General features: G+C 43.4%; 1 protein-coding gene across 5 annotated transcripts in view; it reads right to left on the bottom strand.

The window, feature by feature from the left end:
* The window catches only part of pphln1 (periphilin 1), a 258281-nt gene that overhangs the window by 181937 nt on the left and 61434 nt on the right, over positions 1–14910 (bottom strand). For all 5 annotated transcript variants that reach the window (XM_086008692.1, XM_086008690.1, XM_086008695.1 and 2 more), the window contains exon 5: positions 4734–4918. In XM_086008692.1, the coding sequence (XP_085864818.1) occupies positions 4734–4918 (185 nt within the window). The remainder of the gene's footprint in view (positions 1–4733; positions 4919–14910) is intronic.

Raw genomic sequence — 14910 nt, 5'->3', positions numbered from 1 at the left:
CATGGGGTAAGCTTTGCCATAAAAATTGAACCAGTTGGGTGTCTCAGAGACTCTCCTAGCGGTATAAACGAGCGCCTCATGACTCTTCGGCTCACCCTAGCCAGTGCACTACGGCCTTCAGTGCATACGCCCCAACACTGGAAGCCACAGACGAGACCAAAGAGGAATTCTACTCCAGCCTCGAACAATCCCTGTCCCGAGTTCCAACGGGCGACAAGCTGATCCTCCTTGGCGACTTTAACGCCAGAGTTGGAAAGGACACAGACCTCGGGGGAGGTGTGATCAGCAGAGAGGGGGTAGGGAAAGCCAACTCCAACGGTACCCTCCTCCTGTTGAAATGCTCAGAACATGGCCTTGTCATAACCAACACCTTATTGTCAGAGAGATAAGTACAAGGCTTCATGACAGCACCTTCGCTCCAAGCACTGGCATCTGCTGGACTACGTCATCGTCCGAGCGAGGGACCGCAAGGACATCCGCATCACCCACGCCATGACAGGAGCTGATGACTGCTGGACAGACCACTGCCTAATCCGCTCTGTCATCTCCATCAATGTAGCCCCAAAACAGCGGCGGCAACAGAAACAATGCCGCAGGAAAATCAACGCTGGAGCACTCAAAGACCCCGCTAAGAAAGCCCTATTCAGCCTGCGCCTGAGAAACAACCTGACGACTCCCAGTGATGCAGAGACAGTGTCCACAGCGCCTGGTCTGCACTCAAGGCCTCCATAATCAGCACCTGTGAAGAGACGCTTGGTCACTCGACCAGAAAACACCAAGACTGGTTCGATGAGAACGACCAGGAGATCCAGGAGCTAATAAGCCGCAAGCACAAGGCATTCCCGATTTGGAAACAGCAACACAACTCGAGAGCAAGAAAGCAGCTCTACAGACGCCTGAAGGCAGAGGTCCAACAAAAAACTCGTGACCTAAAGAACAGATGGTGGGTGGAGAAAGCGTAGGAGATCCAGCAGCTAGCCAACAAACACGACGTGCGTGGATTTCTTTTAGCACAGTCAAGACCATCTACGGCCCAAGCACCCAAGGTCCTACCCCACTGCGGGCCAAGAACGGAGAGGTACTAATCAAGGACAGAGAGGCAGTCAGTGCCCGCTGGAAGGAGCACTTTGAAGATTTCCTTAACCGAGACGCTGTCTTTGACGCGAGTGTCCTCAACTCCATCCCGCAGCATGCTACCTGCCACCATCTCAGCACAACCCCAGCCCGACATGAGACTGAAAAGGCCATCTGACAACTGAAGAACAACAAGGCCTCAGGAGCAGATGGAATCCCTGCCGAGGCACTATAGCATGGCAGAGAAGCACTACTGGCGCGAATTCATAAACTCATTTCTCTTATCTGGAAGGAGGAGAGCATGCCAGGGGATCTCAAAGACGCCGTAATTGTGACCATCTTCAAAAAAGGTGACAAGTCCGATTGTGGTAATTACAGAGGAGTTTCCCTGCTGTCTGCCACAGGGAAAGTCATCGCAAGAATCCTCCTCAGTCGCCTTCTCCCAGTGGCCGAAGAGTTCCTCCCGGAGTCGCGATGCGGATTCCGCCCACTAAGGGGCACAATGGACACGATCTTCACCGCGCGTCAATTACAAGAGAAATGCAGGGAACAGCACCAACCACTGTACATGGCCTTCTTTGATCTCACAAAGGCCTTCGACACTGTCAACCGTGAGGGATTATGGAGTGTCCTCCTCAAATTCGGCTGCCCTCAAACATTTGTCACCATCCTCCGCCTGCTTCACGATGACATGCAAGCCATGATCCTGACCAACGGTTCCACCACAGGCCCAATTCACGTACGGACCTGTGTCATGCAAGGCTGTGTCATCGCACCAACGCTCTTCTCGATCTTCCTTGCTGCAATGCTGCATCTCACCCTCAATAAGCTCCCCGCTGGAATGGAGCTAATTTACATAACAAACGGGAAACTGTTCAACCTCTGTCACCTCCAGCCAAGATCCAAGGTCATCCCATCTTCTGTCGTCAAATTACAGTATGCAGAAGACGCTTGCGTCTGCGCTCACTCGGAGGTCGAACTCCAAACATCTTCACCGAAGCATATGAAAACATGGGCCTTACACTAAACATCTGTAAGACAAAGATCCTCTACCAACCTGCCCCCGCCACATAGTACTGCCCCCCGATTATCAAAATCCACGCAAGGCCTTGGACAACATGGAATACTTTCTATACCTCGGGAGCCTACTGTCAACAAGGGCAGACGTCGATGATGAAACAGAAACATAGAAGATAGGAGCAGGAGTAGGCCATTCAGCCCCTCGAGCCTGCTCCGCCATTTAATAAGATCATGGCTGATCATCCAAATTCAGTACCCTGTCCCTGCTTTCTCCCCATATCCCTTGATCCCTTTAGCCTTAAGAAATATATATAACTCTTTCTTGAATATATTTAATGAATTGGCCTCAACTGCCTTCAGTGGTAGAGAATTCCACAGGTTCACCACTCTCTGGGTGAAGAAATTCCTCCACCTTCAGTGTGACAGTGCAGCCTTCAGTCGCCTGAGGAAGAAAGTGTTTGAAAACCAGGACCTCAAACCCGGCACTAAGCTCATGGTCTACAGAGCAGCAATGATACCCGCCCTGCTGTATGCCTCAGAGACATGGACCATGTACAGCAGGCACCTCAAAGCACTGGACAGGCACCACCAACGCTGCCTCCGCAAGATCCTGCAAAACCATTGGCAGGATAGGCGCACCAACGTCAGTGTTCTCGCTCAGGCCAACATCCCCAGCATGGAAGCTTTGACCACGCTTGATCAGCTCCGATGGACGGGTCACATCGTCTGCATGCCCGATACGAGACTCCCGAAACAAGCGCTCTACTCGGCCCTCCGACGTGGCAAGAGAGCCCCAGGTGGGCAGAGGAAATGCTTCAAGGACACCCTCAAAGCCGCCTTGAAAAAGTGCAACATCCCCACTGACACCTGGGAATCCTGGCCCAAGACCAGAGAAGTGGAGGAGAAGCATCCGGGAAGGTGCCGAACACCGAGTCTCTTCGCCGGGAGCAAGCGGAAGCCAAGCGCAAGCAGCGCACGTCAACCCAAGCACCCCACCCACCCGCCCCTTCAACCACCGTCTGCCCCACTTGTGAGAGACTGTAGGTCCTGCATTGGGCTCATCAGTCACCTGAGAACTCATTTTTAATGTGGAAGCAAGTCATCCTCGGTTCCAAGGGACTGCCTAAGAAGAGGTGCAGATTCAGAGCAAAGAACAAGTTAGCGCTGGCAACTGGGACCAATTGGAACACATGGAGGGGTACTACTCAAGTGCTTAAATTTGGATTTACATTTCAGTAGCCTAACTACAGCTTTTTGTGAAGCACCAAGAAGCTGTTCTATGGTTTCACTGGAAGGCAATAGCAATTGAGCCTATGTGCTCGGGAGGAAAAAAGGAGAAAGTTAAAATTACTGCCCTTGCCTAGGTAAGAAATGTTTGGAGAAACTGCTACTCTGTTGGAGGGACTCAAAGTTAAAAGGTTATTTTCCATCTCATATCTTTCATGAAGAAACACAATTTTAACTTCCTAATATAAAAACAGAAAATGCTGGAAATACTCAGCAGGTCAGGCAGCATCTGTGGAGAGAGAAACAGAGCTAACGTTTCAGGTCAATGATCTTTCGTAACTTTCTAAACTCAGTACTGGCGGAGTGAGCGCCTTGGCTTAGTGGTAGCATTCCCGCCTCTCAGTCACAAGTCATGGATCCAAGCCCCACTCGTCAGTCCTACCGAACGGAGACGAGAGTTCGGAACACTGGGTTGATATCTAGCAAGGTACTCGCGTCCAATGGGAGCGGGTGGCGACTCCCTCCAATGTATCTAGCTGGTTCTCCTACTGGGTGTTGAGCCAGGCTGACAATGCAGCGAGTGGTTATGATCTGGAATGCACTGCCTGAAAAGGGGGTGAAGGCAGATTGAATCGTGGCTTTCAAAAGGGAATTGGATAAGTACCTGAAGGACAAAAATTTGCAGGGCTATGGGGAAAGGGCGGGGAAGAAGGACTAGCTGAAGTGCTCTTGTAGAGAGCCAGCACGGGATTGACGGGCCGAATGGCCTCCTTCCGTGCTGTAACCATTCTATGATTCATTCTATGGCAACCTGTCTACATAAAATGGGACTTTGTTACAGAAACAACCTAAAGCACAATCTTCTGAATGTAATGTAGTGGAAGAAATAAGTTGACTTGTACCGCTCGGCACTGAAGAGAATAATTAGAAAGTCAGTACTGATGCATATATACACTGATAGAGCTTTCCCAGCTTCAATGTTTCCCATTCAGCAACCATTCCACAGCACTTCCTATACTCCTTTCCACACCTCACATCCCTGCTGAACCTCAAGATCTTAAATAGCAGATATTGGTGGCAATGAAGTGGTTTTAACCAACCTTATAAAGATACAAGTTCCTTGAAGTAATATTTTGACTTATGAGTGTGGGTGGCGTGCAGAGGGGGTGAGAAGCATTTTGTCCTACTCTCCCTGCAACATTTACATTCCTCTTCAATTGTTTCTGGTTTAATATGGTTCAAAATGACAATATTTGCCAAGCGAATCGTAAATTATTTTATAACCAATCGTTTTATTATCTGCAATAACAACCGTATAGTTTTGAATCATTCAATAAGAGCTTTAAATTAGCACATTTAAAAATTGTACCTTAGCAAATGGAAGTGCTCTTTCCTTCCATTTGTATACTTACTTTTGCTGAACTGGGACTGATAGGAAGGTGGCTTGTTTTTTTCTGGGGAGTAGCTTCTGCTGCTGATGCTTGATCCGGAGCGGCTGTGAGGAGATTCTCTTCTGCGGTAGGGTGTTTCCCTTTTATGAGAGAAACGTTCTCTTACATGCGGAGAGGAATATATATTCTTTCTTCTGAAGTTATCCCTGTTAGAATATTATCAAAGATTCGATTTAAAACACTTTCTGTTATGGTTATTATTCTTTACAACTTCCACATTGCATTTATTTTAAAACTAGAAAATTAATATCCTATCTACACAAGTATTTTGGTGATGTCAATCTTCCAGGACATATAAATGCAGATCCATTTAATACATTTAAATTCTTTTGTACAGCATGCATGTCCTCCAAGTGTCATACTGCCTACATGTAAGTTTCCCCATCACACTGACATTTCATTGATAACACCTTACATTATACCTTATTGCGAGCAAAGCCACAGAATATGTGGTAGTTAATGTAAAGTTTTTAAAAGTGCTTTTCTTTCCCCCACATTAAATCTGTAAGCGTATATTTATAATCACGATCCAAAAGAGACGCGCTAAACTTAACTGGGCCTTCCTTTAATGATTCGATATACTTGCATTTGAGCCAAAATCAATAGTTATGCCAAGGACAGTTTTTTGCCCCCACCAATTTCTGCCTACTATCCTGTTAGCATTGATTTCCTTAGAGTTCCACAGGCACTGGCAATCCTACAGCTCACAAGTGGTCATTTGGAATGTGTGAGCCCAGCCACTATTGGCATTCTAGTCTGCCATGAAGAGCATGATCTTGTTCTCACCCAACAGCCACACATTCCCACTTTCTCACATGGGTCACTGGATAGCAATCAGGAGAAGAAACCCCAGCTGATTTTTTGATTCTCCAGCACACAAATAATGACTACAATTGCTGCCCTGAGATGAGTTAACTTGGGGATGCAAGCTGTGATTCTCTAGTCCTTTTGGTTCAATGCTTCATTGGGTTGTGTCTTTCCTAATTTGGAAACATTTCAAAGTTCAGGAGCCATAAAAAAAAAACATATAGTAAAGAGTTAAACGTTTCGAATGTAGTATACGTGTACGTTCATGGATATTGTGACTAGCTACCACTAATAGAAATATAACATACAAGAAATTTGAAGCCTAACTCAATATTTTAATTTTTCCACCAGTTGACTTGAAATTTGGATGGTACCCTTTTATTTTGCTCTTTCATTCCTCTGTTGGATTACGTGCCCCCCGCCCCACCCCCATATCCTCTCCCGTTATTTGCTCTCTTTTTTAACATCCCTCTTTCTTCAATTTCTCCTCTCGCATTGCATTTTTCTTCACCACCTTCAGTCCTCTCCCACACATGTATTACCATTGTCTCATCTCATAACCAACATCTGACTTGTTTTCTGCCAAAGAGAGCATTAGTATGCAGAAAGCTTGGGCTTCTGGGGAAGGAAAGTGCATGTACAGATTCATCTTGAAAGAACGCACCAATACGCTTCTTGAAGTAGCTTTACTAGCTTTTCACCCACATTCTTTACTGCTTTTGTTGTATTTTGTTTGGCAGCCCCACCGATTGCAATGTTTTCCATTGGTGGTTTATCATTGATTTTCCAGGTTATTTGTTTCCCCTTCAGCGTCTTGCTCCCCGATGCTAGCAACCTCTCATTTTTGTGGCTCCTATCATGACATGTTCAGCAGTTTTTTCTTTTCTGATCCTAGTGGACATGAGGTTTGTTCCCTTTGTAAGGAGAAGTATTTTCAACTGATAACAAATCAACGTGCTGGGAATGTTTTTGCAACTTGTGGGTCTCGTTCTCAGCAGCCAGTCTGCTCTACACACAATCATTGGTCGTGTTGAACATTGCGAGATCATACAATTAGCATTTCTATCAAGCCTTTAATATAGATAAACATCTGAAGATGCTTCATAGAAGCATAATCAGTAAGAAAATAGATGCCAACCAAAGGAGATATTAGGAGTGGTGACAAAATGGTTGGACTAATCAAAGTGCTGTGGCTGTGCATTTTCAATCTTAATAAGGCGGCTTACTAATGGTGATTCTTCTCCCTCATTGAGACCACCCCCCGCCCCCTCACTAAGTTTTTTCATTTTTTTTTCATTGCATTATGCTGTCTACCATTATTGCTGCAGTAGTGGCATGTTTGTCATTTCCAAATCTCATCCTGGCAAATCTTATTCTTTTGGTTTGTTCTCTACTTTTGAATGCAGCCCCAGCTAGAGGGTTCCATCGGAAACAGGTAGGGACCTGGTTATGCCGGGTGACTATCGACTCCGAGAGTCCCTGATGGGTTTTGTAAGAGATTGAACCTCTGACCACCCCTTACAAGGCCAAAAGTAATGACACCAAGGGGGTGGAGCTGGGGGCAGGAACGACCTACGTCAGGTAAGGAGGATATCCCGGCTTAGAAGGGTCCCAGCGTAACACTGGAGGGCCAGTACGCCAAGAGAGATGAGGCCACGGGAAGGGCTCAATTATGCCCAGCCTGAGGTCGGGGGGGTGGGGGGGGTGGTCCTCAGGCAAGGGAAGCAGCAAAGAATATGCCTGGGTTTTTTATTTTTATTTTGGATCAGCCCTCTTACATGGAGTCAAGACTGTGGCTCTCGGATCTTTAGGGTCCTCTTTCATCACCGTGCTCACTTCCCTTTGAAAACCTTCCTCGTCTATCATTCAACTAAGCTACCAAGTGATTTCTTCACTAAATACTCCTCGCTCCTATTCATCTGCTTTCTGCACCAACTGATTTATTGGCCCGGATTTTGCGGTCAGTGGCGAAGGCATGGCGCTCGTCGCTGATCTCAAATAAATCTACCCACAAAGATTTAGTGTTCTCTAGAGTGTGGATTTCCTCTATTCCGATGTGACTTTGAATTTGACGCCATCTGTGGCGTCCAGCAACAGTATAGGCAGCAGGCAGGCTGATAAGCCATCAGATTGAAGAATTCTCACAAACAGCAAAGCAGGAAGTAAAAGCAGGGATTATAATTCACATTTTAATCATTGTACAGAAAGCAAAATAAAGATTGGGACATACACATGGGATTAAGGTAGAAGCTGAAATATAATAAACAAAATTTCCAAAAAAAAGAAAATGAATGTTTATTTTAAAAATCATGCAATTTTCATATGTTCTTCAGAGGGAATGAGACTCCACACTTGTAAAATTAGTTTTTCCAAGGCCAGAGACGTTGTTCAGCAGGAATTATGAGTTACTACGCTGTTAAAATCCCAGTTAAACCCGATTAAACAATGCTTAATATTTTCATTGGTTTTTACAGCAAAAAGTTGAAGTTGACGTCAATTCATTGATTCTGTGTTGACTGCGTCTGCGAGGACTGCAACAGCGCACCCTGTGGAGGATCAGGGTATCATTGACAGCAACTTCTGCGTTTAACTGCGCATGTGTGGACACCAGAAGCTGCAGTCGGTATTATTACACAGTAATGACAGCGAGCGCTGATAGTTTTGTTGTCATTACAACCGCAAATTCTGGGCCATAATCTTTAGCAATTACAAATGCTATCTTAACCCTTCCTCCCTTAGTCCTTGCTTCCCTCTTGACCTCATCATCATACAGGACCTCAAAACTGATAGAACTCACTCAAACCACTTTTTTCATCTTCCTCCTTGTACACATCCCGAAGCACCCCAAAATCTCGCCACATTATTTCTGGCCTTACCTTCTCTGGCTTTACCATCTGCACGGATAGAATCATAGAAATTACAGCAGAGAGGGGCCATTCAGGCAATCATGCCATATCACTGAATTCTGTGAATGGAGTGATATATTCTATTTCCATTTCTTTATTCTTTCCCTATATCCTTTTATATTCTTTGTTTTCAAATACTTACTGGATTCCATTTTAAATGATGCTGTCGTCTCTGCCTCAGTAGCCACCGGTGGTAAAGCATTGCATGTATTTACAAACCTCTAAAAAAGGTATATATATTCTAACTTCCCCCTTCATTTTTCTAATAGTAATCCTGAGTTTATATCTCCTTGTTACCAGTTCATCAACCAGGTCATCAACCAATGTAAATCATTTTTTGCTATTTACTCTCTCGAAACATTTAACAATTTTGAAAACCTCTATTAGATTTCCCCTTATTCTATTTTGTTTCACTGAAAGTCTCAATTTTTCAAGCCCGTCTTCATAATTATAAACTTTCATTCCTCTTACAATTCGAGTGAATATTTGTTGTACTCTTCCCATGGCTCTATAAACTTTCCTATAATAAGGTACCAGACATTGTGCAGCACTCCAACTGTGGCCAAACCAATGTCTTAAATGAATTCAACATCACTTCTGTTTTTATATTCAGTGCCTGAACATATAAAATCCAGAATCCAATTTGTCTATTTTATGGCATTTTTTGCTTCCACATGATCCTCTTTTCAAGGACAAAACACCTCTTCTGACCCCTTTCCTTTGCTTCCCCCAACCTGAGGATTATCTATACAACAAAAATCATTACGCTCCTGTGAAGCACCTTGGGACGTTTAACAATGTTAAAGGCGCTATATAAATGCAAGTTGTCGCTATTGTTTTCATACAACAACAATCAAGTTAATAGCAGTCAGCCTGGATTCAGAAGGTAAAGATCCAGCCTGACTGAGCCCCTACACTTCTTTGAGGAAATGACATTCTAAGTACAGGAAACTCTCGATTTACCAGCACCTAAATAACCGGAAATCTGTGTTAACTGGCAAAATGCAGGAGTAGGTTCAGGTAAGTTTTACTTCATATTAGTGGCCGTTCCTGAATCTGTGGCTGTGTAACCGGGATTCCTGCACTTGTTGCTAAGCAACTGGGACGCTTGGTCTGTGGCCGGGGTTCCTGCACTTGTTGCTAAGCAACAGGGACGCTTGGATCTTGTGGTCGGAGTTCCTGCACTTGTTGCTAAGCAACAGGGACGCTTGGATCTTGTGGTCGGAGTTCCTGCACCTGTTGCTAAGCAACAGGGAAGCCTGGATTTGTTGCTGTGTACGGAGCTCTCGTACCTTTTACTATACCTCTCTGTAATCTGGACTTTTTGATAAACCGGCACCACGCCAGTCCCGGATAAAAAAAAGAGTTTCCTGTACATTGTGGTAAGCCTTGCAATGTGGTGTTCCTTGGCTGCCAAAAGGCTTTTGATAAAGTTCCACATGAAATTTGATAATGTTCCACATGAAATTAGTTAAATTCAAAGCCGTGGGGGATTCAGGATAAATCTTGGGAATTGATAAGAAACTGACTAACGGTAGTAGTCATTAGGAGTTATGTCAGTGTGGGGGGGGGGGGGGGGGGGGGGGGGGGGGAGGGAAGTACCGAGTACGATGATTTGGGGCTCAGTGCTGGGACCTACAGTTTCCAATTTGCATAAATGACCTGGATTTACAGATGATGCCAAACTAGAATGGACAGTGGAATTGGAAGGTCAGAAATTATGGAATGAGTGGATAAAATAGCAGAGACAGACCAATGGTAGATGAAATTTAATGCAGAAAAGTATAAAGTTGCTGCACGTAGGAAGAAAAATAGGGTACATGAGCACTTTGAATGGTGCTAAAATAGCTAAGGATGAAGCTTAGAGACCATGAAGTCTGAGTAGAATTGACAACGAACATGCCGAGCAGCAATCAAGGGGTGTCAAGGGTCTGAATTATGAGGAAAGCCTGGGAAAAAAATTGGGGTTTTCAACCTAGGAAGGAGGCATTCGAGAGGTGATCTTAGAGATGTACAAGGTAAGTTATAGAAAAATTAACCCAGAATATTACTTTAGATTAAACTGTGGAAGTAGAGCTAGGGAATATAGTGAAAACTATAAAAGGTAATTTTAGAATTGATATCAGTAAATTATTCTTCACACACAAAGGGTGATCAGTCAATGTGTGGAATAAACTTCCAGATAGAGTAGTTGAGGTAAAATCGCTCGAATCATTTATAATACAACTGGAACCTACAATAGGGGAGGAGGCAAGCATTTGATTTCCTAGATGGATGAACTAAAATGGACTGAATGGCCTTCCTCATTCATCCACGTTTGGAAGCATTTTACTCATTTCAAACTTTTCACTTAACCGTATAACTCCAAAGTCATAGAAACATCTGTTCTACAGTGATAGCATAAGGGAAGATTTCCTGTCAGTTACGTGTAACAAAACTGTAAATCCACTTAGAATGAGTTTACAATTTCACATGCATCAGCACAAAGAAGAAATATTCCTCCACAGTATCAGTTATAATGCAGTACAAGAACTAGTCTTTCAACTGTTCCTTTTAGATTGTTATGTTATGAAGCTTTCACTCCAATGTGCACCTTATTGTAACTAGGGTCAGTGGCAGTCCAGGAGAAAGACTATGATGCATTTATAAAACTTTACATGCATTTCATTTAAATCTCAAACCCGGAGTTTTATGTGAGTTTACAGCTCCATTCACCTTCATAAATATGAAGCATGCTTTCCTATTTGTATCACTTTCGCACTTTATGGTAAATCACCAATACCGAAATGCATTTATCTATTCTTTTATTTACATTCCTCTATTGACCTCCTGCTGATCAGCTTTCTAAAGTAACATATACTGCTATACTGATTGATAGGCACCTGCTTTTTATGACCTTTAGTTGCACCTGAAGCTCATCACAAAATGAAGGGCAACTTTATGAGGCCAATCTGCCTTCGCTATGTTTTATGACCAAAGGGTCTGTTTGTAGTGTTATCAACCATGCGTGCTGCCGTCATGATCTGGGCATAATAAACGATTGCTAAAGTAAATGAATTGGTATTAGTGACATTTGGGTTCAAAGTTGAAGGGCTACTGTACATTAAATAAACCAGAGGTCAATACCTGGTACCAGTAACTTTCCAACTATATGATAATGGTAGATTTCTGTCCCTCACCCTCATGCGTATTTAATTCATGAATTTGAGAATGTATCAAACAGGAAATGGATTAAGTTTCACTTACCAATTTCGTAAGAGCTATTAAGATCAGTTTTAAATTATCTTTCAGCAAACATAACTAAAGTCAGGTTATACAGTTATTTAAAACAAAACAGCCTTGTTCCAAGAATTAGTCCTGAAGGAAAGTTTATGAACGTATTATAGGGGGAAGCATTCCAAACTTCCAACGAGTAGCATAAATAATTTTTATGTAATTACATTTCAGTGAGGACAGGTGGATGGGGGAGGGGTGGAAATGTAGAATAAACCTTGTAAATAATTCCTATTTGCATTAAAGCACCTCCCCTTCAGCCAGCGATTTTTTTCCTAGGTGTTGGTTAATAATTTTGATTTGTTATAAATGGCTTTCACAAAGTAGATAAATGTAATAACACATTTCTTATTTACAAAGAAAATCAAACTCAACAATACATCTCAAGCTTCCCAATATTAATGTACAAGATTCAAGCTTTGCTTCTTTTGTCTGCAACAAGTTACCCATTAAATCCTTTATGGCTACCCTTGACTGAAGGTATTGGAAAATTTGTTCATTTGGATTTTTAAAAAATTCTTAATCTGCTCAAATTTACCGATCTCCGTGTCCATTATGTATTAATAAATTTACTAACTTCTCATTTATTAAGCTGTTTCCCCCAATTTTTTGTTGTGGGATAATCACACAGAATTGTCTTTAATTAGTTCCATCAATTAGGTATGGTATTTTTTCCTGAGGCTACGTTACTTGTGCTTTCGGTAGATAACTGGTCATGTCAAAAATATGTTTACTCCACATATTTGCACCAGTAATACATTACTAAAGATGCCAGAACTTTATCAACAGTCATCAGCAATTATACATATTGCTGATGCAAACACCCCTGTTTTGAGGACGGCAAAACTGGCAAGGCACAAAGTATTTTTTTTTTTATAAAAGATTTTGAAATTTATTTTTAGATTAAAAAAAGGCTATATAACCAAACTCTTCAAATTAATCTCAAAAACCGATTAGAAAAAAAAGCAAACTGGCAACATAGATAGTGAGAACACCAAAGTAGCATCATTTTGAAAAGGCTACTAAATTAACTTAATATTGGCAATCACTACTGCCTGCAGCCCATGCATCTGTATAATACTCAGCAACAACACAATTAAACAATCACTAACATTGTAGTTTTTAAAATTGCAAAAACTACAGCTTGCTACTTGTAGCATATCTTTTTGTCTTAGCTCCCCTTAAAGAAATATAGTTCAAATAAAAAAATTAAAACTTCCAGCAACAAATCCATGTTTTTTTCTACATCAGGCACTCCTGCAAACTGAAGTCCTGAGAATTGTAATACAGGTAGACTATCCTTTATCCGAAAACCTCGGGACCAGCCGTGTTTCGGTTTTCGGAAAATTTCGGATTTCAGAAGGTATTTTATAAGACTGGGAAATTTGTCGGGGGTGGGGGTCGGGGTCGGCGGGGGGGTCGGCGTTGGCAGGGAAAATCGGCGGGGTGTCGTGCGCACGACTTACGCTGAATGAAAAAACTTTCGGTTTTTAGAGGTTTTCGGAAGTTCGGATAAAGGATAGTCTACCTGTAACATATAGATTAGAATTGAGAATCAAAAATTATTTATTGGGGACAGTTTGAGTGAGTGCATTTGGTTGGCACAATATCCTTCCAACTCTGAGAACTGGTTTTTAATCCAGGCCAAATTGATGGGATGAAGGTCACTGGCAGCATGAAGGGTCTTACTGTAGCGGTTCGTGTAGATCGCCACTAAATAAGAGAGTTTGACTTCGACGAACTATTAACAAGTTGTTTATTTACAGGAACAGACTAATTACATCAGGTAAGATGGCAGGTAAGATGGCTGACTGTAGGAGCACCGTGGTGTAGGTCTTGTCCCAGCAGGGACTCCACGAGGACTGAGTTCGCAGTCCTGTGGGGAGCGTGATGACGCCATCACGCTCAGTCGCGTTTCCCACGCTTGGGGCGTCACGTGACCGCGTCGTTGCGTCAGCGCGTCTCCCGGTACGGAGGCTGGCCGTTGAGGCCGAGGTTGTGAGGCCGGGCTGTGCCGGTGCTTGCCGCGGGGGCGGAAAATCGCGTCGCTCCCGTCGGCTGGCCGATGCGGCCGAAGTCGCGGTAGGCCGGGCTGTGCCGGCGGCCGTCTTGGAAGACCGAGTCGGGCCAGTGGCTGGCACGCGTGCGTCACGTGATGTGTGACATCAGCGCGTGAGGTCGCCTCTTAAAGGGGCAACGGCCCAACAGGTAAGTTAAAGGGGCAACGGCCCCAACAGGTAAGTTATACATACATTAGTAAGTTAAGTACATACAGTTAGGTAAGTTAAAGGGAATTATGTATATATATCTATATGTAAGGGACAACCGGTGGTACCGCCACATTACAAAGAATGCGTTTGGGTCGTACTAACCCAGCTCCTAGTGGGCTCAGCAATTGCCCATGAGTTTGTACTAAATCGACAATCTTACTGAGAAAGGCCACAAGGATGACGGGTATAGAAATTGGAATTGTTGCAGTTGTTTTCATCTGAATGGGGTTAAAGGGACCGCAAGGAGCAAAAAGAGCACTTGAAATTTAAATGCAGCTGCAAGTCAGTGCTTGATGCTAACAATTGATGACAAAAGGCTTAAAAGTATTAAATTCCATCTTAACGAGCATTAAATTTTAAAACTAGGCATTGTCGTGGAATCTCAATTATTCACACTTCCAAATGTTGTTGCCAGGAGGTGGCATATAAATGAAGTGAATCCATAGACGAAACCCTGGGGTAAGTTGGAGGAATAGAAGCTGTTGGAAACTTATTGGGCCAGAATTTGCTGGAGCCAAAGAAGAGCGAGTTTAATGCGCACGCTGTCGTTAAGTGTGTAAATCGCCCGGCTATTTGTGGCAATGAAGAGATACCCTGAGAGTTGCAATTCACCACAAATTGCTGGATGAATTGCACCGCTTCACCGTTAGCCTCGTGAAAATGTGAGCTCGCTGTCAACTTCCCGTGAGTTTCAAGAAATTGCTGCATTTGCGCATGAATTAGCAATTAAACTCACTGCAGAAAGTTAGGGCTGGTACTTAACAGCATAAGTACCTTTTTATTGACGAGATTTAGGTTCCTGCAATGCCACTTAGCATCTCTGGCCCAGAAAGGGAACAATTGAAACTGTGGAGTCTCATTTCTGCACATGCTCAGAATTTT

The sequence above is a fragment of the Somniosus microcephalus genome, chromosome 16 (genome assembly GCF_052327205.1).
Source record: "Somniosus microcephalus isolate GS21.2 chromosome 16, FLI_Smic_1.0, whole genome shotgun sequence".
Taxonomy (NCBI): Eukaryota; Metazoa; Chordata; class Chondrichthyes; order Squaliformes; family Somniosidae; genus Somniosus; species Somniosus microcephalus.
Note: the sequence above shows the minus strand (reverse complement) of the source record. Positions and strands in the feature narration are given on the sequence as shown.